At 39.0% G+C, this 17530-nt stretch overlaps 1 protein-coding gene across 5 annotated transcripts in view; it reads left to right on the top strand.

The window, feature by feature from the left end:
- PIDD1 (p53-induced death domain protein 1) overlaps positions 1–17530 on the top strand; it is a 28706-nt gene that overhangs the window by 5533 nt on the left and 5643 nt on the right. For all 5 annotated transcript variants that reach the window (XM_087920932.1, XM_026706617.2, XM_087920934.1 and 2 more), the window contains 13 exons: positions 105–457; positions 1791–2204; positions 3068–3271; positions 4243–4297; positions 5845–6046; positions 7297–7419; positions 8804–8983; positions 10422–10569; positions 10942–11077; positions 12425–12575; positions 13343–13466; positions 14715–14833; positions 15726–15833. In XM_087920932.1, the coding sequence (XP_087777058.1) occupies positions 193–457; positions 1791–2204; positions 3068–3271; positions 4243–4297; positions 5845–6046; positions 7297–7419; positions 8804–8983; positions 10422–10569; positions 10942–11077; positions 12425–12575; positions 13343–13466; positions 14715–14833; positions 15726–15833 (2229 nt within the window). In that variant the 5' untranslated portion in view covers positions 105–192. The remainder of the gene's footprint in view (positions 1–104; positions 458–1790; positions 2205–3067; positions 3272–4242; positions 4298–5844; positions 6047–7296; positions 7420–8803; positions 8984–10421; positions 10570–10941; positions 11078–12424; positions 12576–13342; positions 13467–14714; positions 14834–15725; positions 15834–17530) is intronic.

Here is a 17530-nt window from a genome sequence, read left to right as displayed (position 1 = left end):
TATCTTGCTCAGGTGCAATCTCTGTGGCTTTCTTCACCAGACTAATTGTGCAGTTCTATAATTTCCTAAACTGTTTTCATGTTCTTCCCATCCTTTCTCCCCAGAGGCTGCCTCATTCTTCCATCTTTAATGATTTGTAGTACCATTGGCAAGTCAGAACATGCATAGCCCGTGGTGATATAAAACCAGAAGATGGCAGGACTGCCAGAGCCTGGGGACCCTCCAGGGGAGGGCATTTTGGGGGCTGAGGCATTTTCTATTTCCTATTTGGCTGGCAACCGATTGAACTTGGACGTCTATCCTGAGAGCTGTTGGTTGTTCCTCAAGCTGCTGAAGACCAGGAGAGAAGAAGTAGAACAGGTGGAGTTCTTGAGGCTGAACTGCAATGAGGACCTTATCACTTCCACCCTGAGCAGCCTTCCTGCTTTGAGGGGCTTGAAATCTCTTGTGCTCAAAGGTAACTGCACGTTTATATGGCCACTTTGTTCAGCTGCCTCTTTCTAATGTGCTCTTTCACAGTTTCTTTTTCTGTCCTGATGGTTTGGTTCATTTTCTTGTAGCTTCCTTCGCAAAGTTATGTGGCAAGAGGTGCCTGCCTTTACTTAGATGTTGTTCGCGCTTCTTAAAAGGGGCTCACTTGCAAATAATGGTGGAAAAGCTTGTAGCCTTAGCGTTCTTCGATGGGGGGGAAAAACCCCACAATCTCCTGCTAATATTTTTTTGTCTGGCATGGATTACCACTACAATGATGGAGAGTTCTGTGATAGAAGGTTGCAATTTGTGATAGCATTCCTGTCAAATACAGATGCTTTCACAATTGAGAGCATGTAAAAATACTAAATCAATGGAGCTAATTCCTCTGGCTTCTTTCCTCCAAAAGTTTATATGAATCTTGATCTCACAATCATGCAGCATATTCAACTCATTTTAACAGATGTGTAAAATTTCTAAACTGTTATTGAGCTTTTTTTTCCTCATCTTTTGTCTTTTTACAACTTTCATTGCATAAAACCAGCAATATTTTCTGTGATGTTGCTCAGCATGTTGAGGGGTATATAGATATAGCACGATAGCTGTTCTTTAAGCACAGTGTGTCTTACTTAATTCCCCTCTCCCTTTCATTTGTGCAGAAGAGATTTTAATATTTAGTTAAGTCTGGAATTTTTATCCTATTTTCCCTAAAACAAAGCCATGGCAATATTTACATTTTAATTCTGAATGTATATTCAGAGAACTACACTCTTATTTCTGCACATATTATGTACAAGTTCAATCTGCAAATGTGATATCCTATTAAAGTCAGTGTCATGCAACTCAGTCATATATAATACCTAATATTTTTGCCTGTTATGTAAATGCTAGCTAAAAAACAACTCCTTAGAAATATAGTTGTTATTAATGCACTTATTAATAATGGTGAGTTAATGCTGAATATAAACCAGATAGCTCCCTCTTCTCAATTGCAGCTTCCCAGTTTAGTAATGTGTATCATTAGAGAACCATTCGAGTTAGTGGACCAAAAGGCCCAAGCAATTCTGGTTTTCAGTGAGAATTTGGCCATCTCTGTCTTGGTCTCTTCATTACCGTTGTATCCTGAAAGAAGCAGAAGAACCTCACCAACCATTCACTCACTACACTTGTCTCATAGTGTTGCTTGCATCAAAGTTCTTTAGCTTCCCGTGCATTCCTTAAAGTTTCATTTTGTATTGCAGATTATTTCAAGTAAATACCATGTCTATGAAGTTACTGTGGTGCAAATGTATTTTTTTTTTATTTTTGCTTGCTTTCAGGTGGACACTCCAGAGATGACATTGGTGCATGTCAGAAAGGATTGTTAGCATCTTTGCCACAAGAGTTTGGGCAGTTACAATGCCTTGTTCATCTAGATCTCAGCTTCAACAGCTTCACCATTTTACCTCCCTGCATTGCTAAGCTGGCCAGCCTCCGTTTTCTCTCAGTCAACCACAACAACTTGCAGAGGCTGCCTGAGGACTTTGGCCAGCTTACCAAGCTGACCTTTTTCTCTGCCATGAAGAACCAGCTCAAAGGTCTGCCGCAAAGCATCGGGGGGCTGGCAGCATTGCAGACGCTGAACCTCTCTGAAAATGCACTGGAATCACTTCCCGAAGAGATTGGGAACTTGCGCAGCTGCACTGAACTTGATCTCTCTGGAAATGAATTAACAGGAATACCCAGTTCTCTTGGTAAGCTGTTCACAAATTAAAGAAAAGAACACGGATTCCTTATTCTACTTCCTGGAAGTAAGAAGTGTTCCAGATTAGGAAAAAACACTGATTGAGGCAGAGAAGCTTTACCTTGTGGGTAGAAAGCTGGGATTAAAATAATAATAATCCATTTATGGCATCCTTGCAACCAACTATAACCCTGAATATATAACAGGCTAAGTCTGATTTCTTCTGCACCTTTATTAATTAGATGTTTCTTGTATGGGTATATATCCATTTTGGTTGACAATGCATAGTTCTTCATACCATTAAAGGAGAATATTTGTAGCTTAGGGTTGAAATGAGGGGTCCTTCGTGCTCTCTGAGTTTGCTTGCTTTCTTGCAAGATGTTTCATTAGCCAATCTAGCTGACATCATCAGTGCTGGTGATGTTACCTAGTTTGGATAATGGAATATCTGCAAGAAAACAAGCAAGCTCAGAGAGGACCAAGGACCCCTCATAGTTCTTTATAATTGGTGTGGCAGTGTGAATGTAAGGCTAAGACAGAGGTCTCCAAACTTGGCAACTTTAAGACTTGTGGACTTCAACTCCCAGAATTCCTGAGATAACATAACTGGAGGAGGAATTCTGGGAGTTGGAGCCCACAAGTCTTAAAGTTGCCAAGTTTGGAGACCTGTGGGCTAAGAGATCAAGTATGCAGTGGTTGGTTGTTTTGTATCTATAACAACTAGGTTGGGATGGATTGGCATAAGACCCCTGGTGTTTTCCAAAGGGTTTTGTAATTTGTAGAGGTTAAGAGAGGTATGTGAATGTACGTGTTTATTTGATTTTACCATGGCTAGGTTTTCTTACAATTTTTAATCTGCGTTGTGACCTGCAGCCAATTTACAGTCTCTGCAGCAGCTGCATCTTCACAGCAATCTTTTGACAACTGTTCCTGCCTCCCTTGCTTGCCTACCTCACTTGTCCAGACTTGATCTGCAGAATAATAGGCTTCGAAGCATCCCTCCGGAGATTCAGAGTTTTCCCTTTGTGCATCTAAGGGGCAATCCTCTAGGAGAACTGGAGGTGCCTCTGCAGTCAGGTAATTGCTTTTTTCTGCTTGATTTGCCTACTGAACAGCTGTTCTCTGGCACTCTCGTCTCATCCTGGGGAGATACCATCCGATCAACTATTTTGGCTGGCACAGAATAGGGTGTTCTCTTTTGTTGTTGTTGTTGTTAAAAGCACTTCCCAAACTGAAGACATTGTCATTCTTAATACAAAATATATACTTGGAAGGCATAATTGGAAAAAACCACTTGAATTTCTTGTTGGTATTAGTTATTTGTTCCATTTTTTTCAGCTGCTTAGTAAAAATAACTGTTTAGAAGATATGCAGCACTTAAAATAAAACTAACTATAATCCATAATTCCTTTAAACAGAAAAATTAAAAAACAAGAAAGGGGGGGGGGAATTTATCAACCAAAAACAATTCCAAAGCAAGCTGAAAATCAAACACCCTATAGCTGAAAGGCAACAGAAATTTTTTTGACAGGGTTAAATAACTGTGCTGAAGCCACAATACATGAAATACTTTAAATTTTTAAAATTAAAAGGTTAAAGATTTTTGAAATGTCTAGGAAATAACAGCATGTCATTTATAATATGTCAGAAGAGTTTTACAATAATTGAGGAGGATATGTTCAGTTGGATAACTGCAATTATCCTTTTTTTTTCGTGTGACTCAGATGCAGCTATGCTTGTAAAATAAAAATAAAAAGTTGCTTCACAGGCATCTGGTCATAACATACTTATTATTTGTCATTTCTTTATTAATTTCTGGTCTTCCTCTCTTCTGGGCTCTTTTCCTTTCTTCTGGTCATAACATACTTATTATTTGTCATTTCTTTATTAATTTCTGTTCTTCCTCTCTTCTGGACTCACATGACAGTCTCTCCTTATGTTTTTCCAAAACAGTAAAGAGAGGTTAGGACATGGACAGGTTTCCCTACATTATACTCCTCTTCTTCTCAACCACAGATCTGAAGGAAGTCCTTTTGGTTTTCTTGCAGGTGGCACTAGTTCAGAAGAATTGCAGAGAGTGTATCTTAAAGCTGATGAAGACAGGTATTTCATGTGGTGTTTAGCTGATACCTTGGTCAGGTGTCCTCCTAATTCCCCCTTGATTTACCATATGTAGGCATCCAATACAAGCCATAATAACATAACAAATAATGCAAATTACAGTCTTGTTATTTAAGCTATGACATTCATGCGTTTTGTGATATCATTTCCTTCCAAAGATACCCCCGATAGCATCTGTATTGCACCCAAGGTTTTTCTTAACCGGTGTCATTCATTCAAATATGATTTTAAAGACTTTGTTTAAAATCTCAGCTCATTCAAGCGAGCCAGATTTTGCTTTTGAAGACTAAAGAATTGCTTTACAACTACTGATGGTTGAGCTTGTGCAGTGAAAGTAGGCATAGACAACAAAGTGGGTATTCCTGGGCAACTGTCACAATATTAGATGCCTGGCAGAGTCTCCTGATGCTTAGAATTTGCATTCCTGTGGGAAGGAGGAATGGGACCATCTGATGATAGTGAAAAAGAGTTTCATCTATTTTGTCATCTCAGCTTATTCATGGAGCATAGTGAGAGATTGTGTGGGTATTGTATGAGTGAGTGTGTTTTTCTTTGTTGTTGTTGCTTGTCCAGAAAGCTATGCATATTTCCTGAAGATTTGGGGAGAAAGAAATGATAACTGGGAGTCTTAAGCAGTCTTGGTACATTCTTTGATCATGATTGTAGGAACTGACAGCACAGTTTTTAACCTCAAAAGAATGGGGAATCTATAAGATAAATCTTAATAAAGGGATAGTCATATTTTGTCAAAGGCTGTCAATTGACAATCTAAATTGGGCCTTTATGTTTAAGGTGCTAGAAGAAATGGACTTTGGATTGAACTTTATCCAAGGAATTAAACTGATCTATATGTCCCAGAATGCAAAAATTGTTATAAATGGTGACTTAACTAATTCATGCGAAATTCAAAAGGATACAAGACAAGAATGTCCCCTGTGTCCTCTGTTGTTTAACTTGGTTTTGGAAGTCCTGAATAGAAGTATTAGACAAAATGATAAAATAAGGGGTACAAATATTGAGATAAATTGAGGGCCTTCTTTGATGATCTGTTTATAATTTTACAGGATTCAAAAATAATATAGAATACTTGATGAGGACATTTAATGAATTTGGAACTTTGGCAGATTTCAAAATAAATAAACAGAAAACAACAATGCTGACCCAAAATATGTCTTCTTAGGATAATGATATATTGAATAAAAAGTTGGATTTTAGAGACATATTCACAATTAAAACAATCTCCCCACAAGCCCAGCTCCTCTCACTCTGCAGAGCTCACCTCAAAACTATAGTAACCAAAAAGTGGTCCACCCTTGTTTAGCCCATAGCCTTTTTTAAAAAAAACCCTACATTCCAGATGAAGCAAAGAAAGACAGGTTGGACTCCAGCACCCTATAATTTCCAATTGTGAAGCATTGTTGATTTATCGGAGTTGTGATCCAATTCATAATTATTTTTCATTTCAATTCTTCCATCTCAGCAAGAATAGAGATTATAAAGACATTTTGTTTCTTTTTGCATTTCCATAGCTTTACTGTGACTCCTGAAGGCTGCCGGGTCTTCTTGGCTTGTGGCATTCAGCTCCGTTTCCCCCGGAGTGCTACAACTACTCCAGTAACTATTCACTTCCAGAAATGCTCCCCTGACCCTCACTGGGTAAAGCTGAAGCACCATGACATCCTGCTAAGTGAAGCCCTGGAACTGCAGCCCCATGGGATTCATTTCCATCAGGTAAACACAGAGGAAGGTTTAAAAGAGATTAAGCTGGAACCTTGTAAATTATCTTGTTCATGTTAGTCTGCAGATTTACAATGTAAAGACTAACGTGGACCAGAAGGAAAAAATATGCAGAGCGTGGCTTCTGGAATTCTTTCCAAACTCTTTTACAACTGTTATTTCCTTCTGTGTGATTAAGTAATACGTTTGCCTTCTCTGAGTGTGATTCTGTTGTTCCCTCTGATTGAGTCTGTACGTACGCACTAGGGAGCGGAGGGCAGGCTGCATGCCTATACTCCACTTGGAACAATCAGCGGCATTTTGAGCTGTTGCCCATTTTCCTCTCCTTCTAGAATGATTTTTCTTCTCCATGAACCCTGTCTGGATTTAGTCATTTTCAAGCTCAATCCTTCTTTTGATAGCTTTTTTCTCAGACAGACAAACAGATAGAGTTCTGAGTACCTGTACATCTTTTATTTCCTTTGGGTTGTTGCACTGCTTGGTGGTGGAATAGTCGCTTGTTAAATAGGCTAGTGAGTTGGATCATCCAATGGGTTCTTACGAAAAGATTTGGACTGAATTTTGAATTTCCAATAATATGGCTCACCACCACTCAGACATTAATCCAGAGTAGAGACCTGGAATCTAGGAAATTTAAGGGGAGAATGTTGTTGAGTAAGTGTTAAATATCTCTGTTGCTTTGCTTTGCTTTGCTAACTCCCTAAACCTTGGCAATGGCATTCCATGCCAGGCTGTGTTGTAGTGAGCAGATGGTGCTACCTGTGTTCCTTTGTTGCATGAGCATCCATGTGAGGGAGAAGAGGGCCAAATGATAATTTGCATCTGACAATATCATGCATGTCATAACCAGGATGCAAATATATAATGACAGCCTTTGTGTGATAATATCATTGTACATATGCTATCATTTTGAGAGATTGTGGATATTGCTGTTTGCAGGCAGCATGCTGAACTAGGCCAAGTTATGGGTGGAAAAGAATATTCATTTCCTTTCCATTTAGTGTGAGGTGTAAATCCTTTTGAATCATGTCTGTGAGGATCTATATCATTTATGTATGGACAACTGCACTATAGTATGCTAACTTCCATATGATCACTTCCCGTTTCCTATATTGCCCCTTTAGTGTCCTTTTTCTGCTCCCTGGAGCGAGTATTTTTCTTGCTTCATATATTGCAGAGCTTGACTAAGGTTGTCTCTGTGAGATGAACTTATGGACACCCTCTCTTCTATCTTGGTATGCAAGGAGGTGCGGATCTGGATGCCCTATGCTTCTCCTCACAGCCTGAATGACCGTGAGCTCATAATTCGAACCTTTGATGGGCATAAGTGGAGTGATTTGAGAACTAGAGTGAAATGCAAAGGCAAGGTACGTTGAGGATGTTGTAATATCCATCTCTTTCTTTGTCATTTTTCCTTGTGTCAAATGAAGGCCCCTCATTTGAGCTTCTGCAGGAACTTGACATGTAAACTCTGTCTGATATGAATGATCTCTTATAGTTTAGAACAGTGTTTCTCAACCTCAGCAACTTTAAGAAGTGTGGACTTTAACTCCCAAGAATTAGGGATCCCCGACTCCCTTGGCTGTGGCATTCTAGTCTGCAGGCTGTCTTCTGCCCTGGGAATTGCATTCTGGGGGTTGAAGTCCACACTTCTTAAAATTGGTGAGGTTGAAAAACACTGGTTTAGAAATGATCAAGCTCTTTGGTTGACCTTTAAAGAAACATTCAGTGCATCAATATTTCAATGGTTTAGTTCAGATATAAACTCTTTGAAGAAATGTGAACCCCTCATGTGATGAGAGGAAGATGTCCTGTTTTTTTATTATACAAAGCTGTTAAATAAGTAATTCAATTCATCCTGAGAGCACCAAATTGAGGAAATCAAGCATGAGCCCTTTGTCCTTCTACTTACCTACTAGGACATATATGTCACTGAGCATCTTACATTTTCTCTTACAATAAAAAAGATGAAATACAAAAACAAAATAATAACATAATAACTAACAAAGAAACTGAGGTTACTGAGAACCAGGGTTGGGATTTTACCAATTCGGACCGGTTCTATAGAACCAGTTGTTAAATTCTGCACAGTTCAGAAAACCGGCAAATTGTTCTCCTGGCTAGCCCCACCCCTCTCCGCTCTGCCCAGTCAGTCCTTATTGCGCATGCGCGACATTGCACACATGCCTGACACCGTTGACTGTATTCTACCCCGCCCAGTCACTCCTTAAGGTTTTTTTCCCCCTCCTGATGATCAGCTGTTCCAATGATCAGCTGTGCCAGGAACCCCCCGTCTAACTGCGCCCTCCCCGGTGCTCCATTTTTTTGTCTTCTTGGGCCTCAGGGAAGCCTTCTGGGAATAAAAACACCTCCTCAGGAGGCTTCCCTGAGGCCCAGGAGGCCCAAAAATGGAGCGTGGGGGGTGTTCTGCAAATAAAAAGAAGAAGCCATGCCACCCAGTCTTGTGGCCACGCCCACTTAGCCATATCCACAGAACCGGTTGTTAAAAACTTTGAATCCCACCCCTGCTGAGAACAAAATCAGACACAACTCAGTGTATACTAGGTCCCCTTCCAAGGTTGTCTTTAAAAGCCAGTTTTTAATAGCTGTCCTAAAACAGCAAGCTGGGGGCTGGTCCAACTTCACTATTAAGCCCCACGTTATGATCTACTGTGATAGTGAGTTGGTGTCTGTATCTTTAAAGTACTTCCATATGTACTGAAGGTTTTCTTCTTCCACATTCTTGGACAGAAGCATTCGGCTTGCTGCAGCGTCTCTCACTTCTCCTGGTTTTTGGTTGTCTCACGCCTTGTGGAGGATGAATGCAAAGTCTGCCAGGAAGGGGGCTTGCTTTTTTCAACTGTTGATCCCAACATTAAAGTGACCTTTCCTCCTGGTGTGACCGAGGAGATGAGGACAGTGAAGCTTCAGGTAAGGAAGAAGCCACCCACCCACCCCAAAAATACAGATAAACATTGACTCCCAGTAATCCAGCCTTCCAGGAAAAAATTTGCCTGCGTTACAAGATTGAAAATCACCTGGTTCAGGTCACACAATTTGGGTCATGTGAATTTAAAGCTATACAGTTAAAAGACAGGTCCTGAAATTGTTGCTTAATCTCACTTGTACAGCCAGCCCTCAATTTTTTTTTCTTAATTTTAGCCCACGTTGCTAATTTGTAAAATTTCATTAGGGATGTTGTTTAATTTTTAGCCAGGAAGGATGGTGAGAATGTAAATAATCAAAGCCTGATCGCACTCTGCAATTCTGTGCATATAGTTTTTGTTATTAATATTTTTATGGAGAACAGTATATTTACTTGCTGCATGAGAAAAGTGGTATTCAGTTTTTTTAAGGGTTCTAGTTTTCTCTTCTGGATAGACAGAAGAGAAATGAAGTTGAGGTTTACAATAAGTGCCTGCAGTATTTGTTCAGGGCATGCCATTGTTTCAGAGTCTCTCATTCATTCACCTTCTCCATCCAGCTCTGTTGCCTGCCACATATTGTTTCTTCTTCTTGTCGTTCATCTCTAAGACAAAAGATTAGCTTACATAAAATGTATGGTTGTGTGTGTGTGTGTGTCACATTCAGAATAAAGCATACTATATTTGCATGCATTTTTGTAGAACAATAGTCCTTTACAAGATTTGAATTTTGGTGGAGCAGTATTTGCTGTTGCTTTTTTTAAACGAGTCTCTGAGTCAACTGAGCAGTGCTTCAGTTTCTGAATACTCTGACAGAAATGAAAAATGCTGGCCATGCTTAATTTTAATTCCATAAATATTTTTTTAAAAAAATTCAAACCCAAAGGCTACCACTTCTTCCCATTCAGAAAAAAAATGACCAAGATAACCTTTTTCTGCTTGAGACGATATTTTCTTGTCTGAAGATTAGGCAAATTCAGGATTTACAACAAAATCAAGGAATTTACTCTTCTGAGCCAGATTTGAGAACTAACAACTGGAAAGGCTCACCCAAGAGCCCCCGCTAGGAACAAATTGGGGCTTGAACCTTTGGCCAGAATCCAAGAGACTTCCTGTTTATTTATTTTTTTGCCAAAGGCATCCCTTAAATCAATGGCCCCCAGTTAAGGACCGGTTCCGTGGAAAGAGGTTTTTCCTTGGACCAGAGGGAGTGTGGTTTCATGTGCTACCTGATTTTCTGGCATGCTGTGGACCAGTGCCGGTTCACAGATGGGGGTTGGGGACTTCTACCTTAAATTCTGTCAGATTCCTCTCAAGTAAGTCTCTTGAAGTTCAGGATCAACTTTTGGCTGTGGGAAGAGGCCCTGAGAGATTTTTCATGTATGAAAGCCCACGCAGTCTTGAATGGGCCCGATTATCTTTATTTTATTTTATGTTACTTTCAGGTGCTTCCTGTATCAACAAGGGACCTAAGAGAGATCACAGGTGATTCTGAAACAATTGCCAGCCCTCTCCTCTGCCTCTCTCAAAGTTCCACTGTGGACTTTCTTCAGCCTGTTAAAATTCAGCTTCCCCTGCCTCCTGGAGTCACAGGTTAGTTTTCCAGATTTTTTAAAAATGTTTTCATGGAATGGGGATATTTCTTTATAATATGCAGCTCCCTGAATTTCAAGAGCAGTTCAATCCCCTGATACAGTTAAATGCAATTTTGAGAGCATTTATCTTCTGTGGAGGAAATTAAGTTAAGTTCTTAAGGATAGGTATTGCAAAAGTTTAGGGCAGTTTAGCTCTATCCTGCAGAACATTCATTGTTTACATTTGGTCAAACTATCATAGTCCTTTCCAAATGTTATCTGTCCCATCAATGACATAAGTCAACCTCCATCCCCTCTGATGCCATTAGAAACTGAAAAAGAGTTCAACCTTGAAGTTTATGGCTAACATCTTTTTATTTTTTTCCCTCAGGTCTAACCTTGGATCGTTCCAAAGTACACTTGTTGCACAGTGACTGGGATGCTCAGAACTGGAGTGACATCACCGATCAAGTGATACTGGAGTTCACCCACCTCTTTGCCTTATTTGAAGTAACACACTTCTCTTGGTTAGTAGGCTAGCAATCATAATATTAATCTCAGTAGCATTTAAGTAGTTGTGGACTCTGTGGCTAGGCATTATTTGGGCCAACGGTTTTCTTTCTATGGTAAACAGCAATTGTTCTCAGTTGACCTTTCCAACATATTTACAACAGAATTGATATGCATTTGAAGCATTTTACTTGACCATAAGAGCTGAAGCCCTGTTTATACAGTTGTTTTGCAAAACAACTTCGACAGCCATTTGTCTGACGTGGTATAGAGCAGGGGTGTCCAACCTTGGCAACTTTAAGACTTGTGGACTTCAACTCCCAGAATTCCTCAGCCAGCTTTGAGGAATTCTGGGAGTTGAAGTCCACAAGTCTTAAAGTTGCCAAGGTTGGACACCCCTGGTATAGAGTCTCCTACATAAGCAGGGGGTTGGACTAGAAGGTCCCTTCCAATTCTGTTATTCTGTTAAGTGATGGGAAACAATCTGTTTCCACATTTTGCTGAGATTGCTTTTCTTCTTTAGAATGCTTTAAAAGTCATGACATGGTGGACACCAAGCAATCCAGAGATACAGAGTGCCTTCCTTATGCCCGGCCTCGTTATCTGCAGTTTCTAAGCAGAGACCAAACCTCAAGATAATACAAATATTTTTGCATATTGGAAATTTGGGCTTTGTTTTTGTTACTTTATGCATGTGATGGCACATGAGATTTGGTGTATGTATAAAGCACATTTTAAGATGTAGGCTAGCGTACCTGCTGTATATTTGTTCCTCCTCCTGCATTACATTTTTCTGGGTAAGTCTGGGAAGCAAGGCTTCACGTGGCTTCTTCATCGCAGCTGGCTTTCTTTGACCTGCTTAGCTGTGATGGATGGAATCACCCCATGTGCACCCATGTGGCTCAAGGGGATTTTTCTGCTCCCCATAGTCAAAGTCTCTTGATCCTGCTCCACACAGACTCTAGAACTCTTGTCCTCTTCTTGCTTACTGGAGCAGCACCAGCTATGGTTGCCAACACTGTGGTTGGAAGCTTGATGGAGACACAAAAGTCAGCTGACTGGCTTTGAGCCAGTCATTCTCTCTCAATCCAACTGCTCTGAGGGTTATGGTAGAGAAAAAGAACAGGAGGAAAGAGTAAATAATACTCCTATTTATATTTACCACCATGAGTTATGTGTAAAATAAAAAAATAAAATCTAATAAATATTTTTATTTTAGTATAAGAATCATTCATACCACTTGCATTTTTTCATTAATAAAGCAACTGCGTAGCCCTCATACACTCATATTTCCAAGTGGTTGACTTGATCAGAGAAGACCTGGACCAATCCAAATCATTTTACGAGTTTCCCTTTCCTTCCAGGTATTGGTTATGGTGCACCACAAAAGCCTATATTGGTGGCTTTGCTAGAGAAGTCTATAAAAGGTTGCGCATGTATCAGGTGAACTTCATAGCACTGCAGAGAAAGAAAGATCCAGAACAAGTTTTGCTCCAGTGCCTCCCAAAGCACAAGGTGGGTGTTTGTATGTGCAGATAAGTACATCTCTGCACACATCACATATACCGATGCACACATATGACCATATCACAGGAAATGCAGCTTGTATTCTGCAAACACAACGTTGTTCTTAGTAGTCAGAGTTCTAAAAACTGGAATATAGTGAAGAATATAGTTGGGATAAGTAGGAATGTTTTCTTCATTTAAAGCTGCGCTTGGCCTGTAAGCGTGTGTCTGGAACCAAACTTGTAAAAATATAGAGCCAAAACAAACAAAATTCATTTGTGAGTGTATGTTGTATATAGTATGTTTATATAAACTGCACTTTGAATACTGCATCTACTTTAGCCACCATGATATTAAAAAAATATGTTGAGACTCTGAAAAGAGTGCACAAAAGAGCAATTAAAGGCTGGAGACTAAAATATACAAAGAACAGATCGACAGATTGGATCTGTCTAGGCTAGAGAAAAGAAGGACCAGAGGTGACATGATAGCAGTGTTCCAATATTTGAGGGGCTGCCACAGAGAAGAGGGGGGAGTCAGCTTTTTTTCCAAAGCACCAGAAGGCAAGACAAGAAGCAATAGATGGAAACTAACCAAGCAGAGAAGCAACCTAGAACTCAGGAGAAATCTCTTAACAGTGAGTACAATCAACCAGTCTCTGGGAGCTCATTTCCTTGGAGACCTGAATCTTACCATTGAAGTGGTACAAGGATAAAGAAATGAGGATTTTAAAAAATACCTTCTAGTTTCTTTATTCCTTTTTTATGGTCTTTTAGGTGGATCCTGTTTTGAAAAAGCTCCATGACCGATATCGAGGCCCTGAGCCATCTGACATTGTGGAGATGTTTGAAGGGGAGCAGTTCTTTGCAGCTTTTGAACGGGGCATCAGCATTGATGCAGGTGAAATATCAAACAGCTTGTCTATATTTACATATGGATGCCTCCATAACTCAAGTTTAGCTGTGCAATTCCAAATCAGTTCATAACAGTAGCAATAGCACTTAGACTTATACACCACCCAATAGTGCTTTGCAGCATTCTCTGGGCAGTTTGCGGTGTCAGCATATTGCCCCCAACAATCTAGGTCCTAATAAAGGGGAATATTTGCAGTTCAGGGTTGAAATAAAATAATGCCAAAGAGGCATCAGTAAACAGCCCAACCAAAGAATCCCTAAGACTGTCCCCACCTATCCAGACAGGCAAGACACCAGAATATAAACTGACAGCAAACAGCACTCTTTAGTAGCACTGATGATATTACCTACCATAGTTTGGGTAATGAAACATCTTCAAGAAAACAAGCAAGCTCAAAGATCACCAAGGACCCCCTGCCCCCTCAGTCTAGGTCCTTATTTTACGGACCTCGGAAGGATTTAAAGTTGAGTCAGCTTTTAGCTGGTCAGGATTGAAGAGTGAGCCTGAAATACTGCACTTTAACCACTGTGCTACCATAGCTCAGTATTTCCAAAAGAGAGAATCAGTTGCACAGGCAGAACCCGGATGCATCTTAATCTCGTATTAAATGGTATCATAGTGGAGGCCTATACCTGAGAAACAATAAATATGAGTTCTCCTGCCTCTGACTTATAGAAATCACTTCCCTCTGTCCACCCCCCACCGCCACCCTGGGACTAGTTTCTAATTTATGGATAAGGAGGAAATTCCTTTTCTGAATTTTCCAGGAAAAGATTTAGTTGCTTTAAACTGTTTTAGATAAGTGTTATATATGCACTCCTAGGTGCTTGAAAATTTCAAGGGCATTGTCCTAGAAAGGAGGACACATGATATTAATGTGAAAGTGGTTCTTTTTGCCTTCTTAACAGAGTCATTTCAAGTGAGAATTTGAGTAATAAATGTGGGATACTTTATATGCTAATGTGTGGCAAAATTTACAATTTACTTTGAGATTGAGGATGGGAAAAAGGAAAATTGAAATGACTTGGTTACAAAATTCTGTTTTTTTGTGGGACAAAAACATGTCAAAGAAGTTTAGTCTTCCTAATAGCCTTCCCAAACCTGATCCTGTGGTAGATGAGAATTTCACAAGTTGTGTTCCATCCCATTTAGAAAACTTCTAGCTGCAGGGGGCTATTTTATAAGTATGAAATTATTTAAGCAAATTGGGTTATTTTCTCAAACTTATTTCAGACCGGCCAGACTGTATTGATGGAAGGATTTCATTCAGTTTTTTCTCTCATTTGAAAAATGTGAAGGAAGTCTATATTACCTCTGAAGTGGACAGAAACAGTAAGGCTGTGAAAGGGCAGGTACATATACTTCTCTTCTTGTCCACAGTAAAATTTCCCATAACAGTTTGTACCCCAATTAATTAATACTAGTTTATCAATTCTTTTTACTAATTCAATTAATACCAGCATATCAATTCTGATTGTCTGAGTCCAGTGGCATAACTTATTTATATTCTCTGATTCCGTAATTCAAAAGATGAACATATAATTATGATTGTACTAAATTGTAATAAATATTATCTTCCAATTATTTTTGTAGACTGTGCTTCATGGATGGCTGTTGTTCACAGTTGAACCCAAAGTCACTTTACCTCAGAATTTAGAGATAGAGATATATAAAGATATATATCTTTTTTCTAAATAAGGACATTTATATGAATTTAATTGCATATTATGCATTGATAGTACTAGAGCTTACAAATTCACAGTTTTTAAGAGCAAAAGAAGAAAGCCAGTTTGGTGTAATGGTTAAGGCACCAGCCTAGAAACTGAAAGACCTTAAGTTCTGTGGTTTTAGGCACAAAGCCAGCTGGGCAACTTTGGGCCAGTCAGTCTCTCTCAATCCTGGGAAGGAGGTAATGGCAAACCACTTTTGAAAGTGGTTCAAGAAAGCACAAGAAAGTTTTCAACACTAACTTAAAGTTATAAAAGAAATGTTGCGGTGGAGGGGGCAAAAGAATGAGCACAGCAAATCCCAGGTAATCAAAACATAGCAATAATCCTCAACAGATTGGTTTGATAATCGGTACACAACAATATGCCAGGGACAGAATATTTGCTATGCATTTATCTCATCCCAGAACCTCTGTAAATAAATGCACAAATAAGTAACCTCCCAAATGAGAGAACACCAACATCTCAGCCAGCTGTGGTTCTTTCAAATCTGTCTAAGGCCAATCTCTTTTTGAAGGTTTCCTTTTATCGAGGAGAAGTCCCTGAGAACATTCCTGAAGAGATTACAAGAAGGAGGAAGGGGCCCGATTCTCACTGGCTAGCTACATTGCCAATCAAGCTACCTGTAAGTGTTATTCACAAAGAAGAATCCACAAGTGTAGCACTAGGATTGCTATTCTTTTTCCCCCTGGTCTTGCCGATTGGGAGTGTCTTGCATGGACACTTGTTTATGTAAGGCAGTCACCCCACAGATTGTCTTATGCAGTTACTCCTTTAAATAAATATCCCTTATATCATGATGATAGTATTAGTAGACAGGGTAACAAGAGAAAATATGGAATTGTTAGTTGATTGTTTTAATAGTTGTTTATTTATTTTATTTAAAACATTTATACAACCACCCATTTTATACCAGACTGGATGGGTTCCCAATCAATAATTAAATAATAAAATACCCTTAAAGCCATAATAGAACTATTAAAACTATAACCTTATATTTACTGGCTGAACTTTAAAGGCATCATTGAAACAGGAAAGGGTTTTGCTATTTTGTACTGACTTGTACTTACATTTGGTGTTGTTTGTGTTGTCAGCTGTATGAAATTATATAAAATACTAGCTTGATACCTGTGGTTTGCTACAAAAATATGTGGTTGGGCTTAGTTTTTTGGGAGGAAAATAAGGGGGGGAGGGAATTCTGCCTCTGCCTACCAGCATCCATTGGTATTCATCTAGCTAGCATCCTGTCAGTGTGTCAGAGAGTTGAGGGCTATTTGGAAAGGGAAACAGTATTTGCTGTGTGAGCAAGGAGACAGCAAGGAGCCTGGGCGTGGTTTAGCTCAACTGTCCTGTACTAAAGCAGGTTGCTGCTGTGAAACTGTGAATGCTTGTGTTTTGCATTTGTAACTGATTTCTTTTCAGGTGGGGCGGGGGAGTAGAACTCCTTAGCATCAGAGCATGTTAATAATAATATACAAAACACTAATATTCTGATGGTCATTTCGAAAAATCCTTTCTTAGTGAGCACCTAGAAGCCAAGAAGAACATACGTGCCAAATTTCAAGTTTGTAGGCTTTACGGTTCTGGATGATGCACTAGTGGTATTTCGCTTTTATATATATAGTTTTACATAAATGAAAATAAAATATGTAGGAAGGAAGACTATTAAGAATAATGTGTACATTAAAGCTGGTTGGTTGGATCTTGAAACATTTGAATGGCATCTGGCTAAAGACTGCATGAGGATAGTATGTAGGGTTTTGAAAAACTATTTAAGTTAGCTATGTTTGCTTAGGAAAATAATTCCATTATTTTAAAAAATTGACTGCCAATTAATTGCCTATAGACAATTAATATACTTTCAATAAACATTTACCAATTTTTTTTGTTGGATTCATTCAGTTCAGTAAGAGAATCCATTGGTCTCTTTAACTGACAATTTATAATTCTATAATGTGGGTTTTCACTATATAACAGTGGTTAAATAGAATTTCTCTAAAATAGTTTATTTTTATAAAGGATAACTTTTCTAATTTTCAAATATTAAGATGTTTCAGCTCACAAGTATGCACTTCTACTGGTAAGGATACTTTCTAATTTATAAACAGGAACACACTCAGTTTAATAGCAAGTATGTTGTATAATTGCATAATTATATGATATACTTAACACAAATTCATATTCCAGGCCATTTCATTGATCATAAAATTCCTAAGAGATTAGATGTAAGCAAGAAGATACCTATCTTTCATTTAGATAAATATTCCAAATTAATGCCTTTATTAATGCCTAACCTTTTATTACCCATTCCTACTTCAAAGT

This window comes from Pseudonaja textilis, chromosome 1 (assembly GCF_049901715.1).
Source record: "Pseudonaja textilis isolate UNSWEBS1 chromosome 1, rPseTex1.2, whole genome shotgun sequence".
Taxonomy (NCBI): domain Eukaryota; kingdom Metazoa; phylum Chordata; class Lepidosauria; order Squamata; family Elapidae; genus Pseudonaja; species Pseudonaja textilis.
The sequence above is the reverse complement of the archived record's forward strand: the minus strand, read 5'-3'. Positions and strand labels throughout refer to the sequence as shown.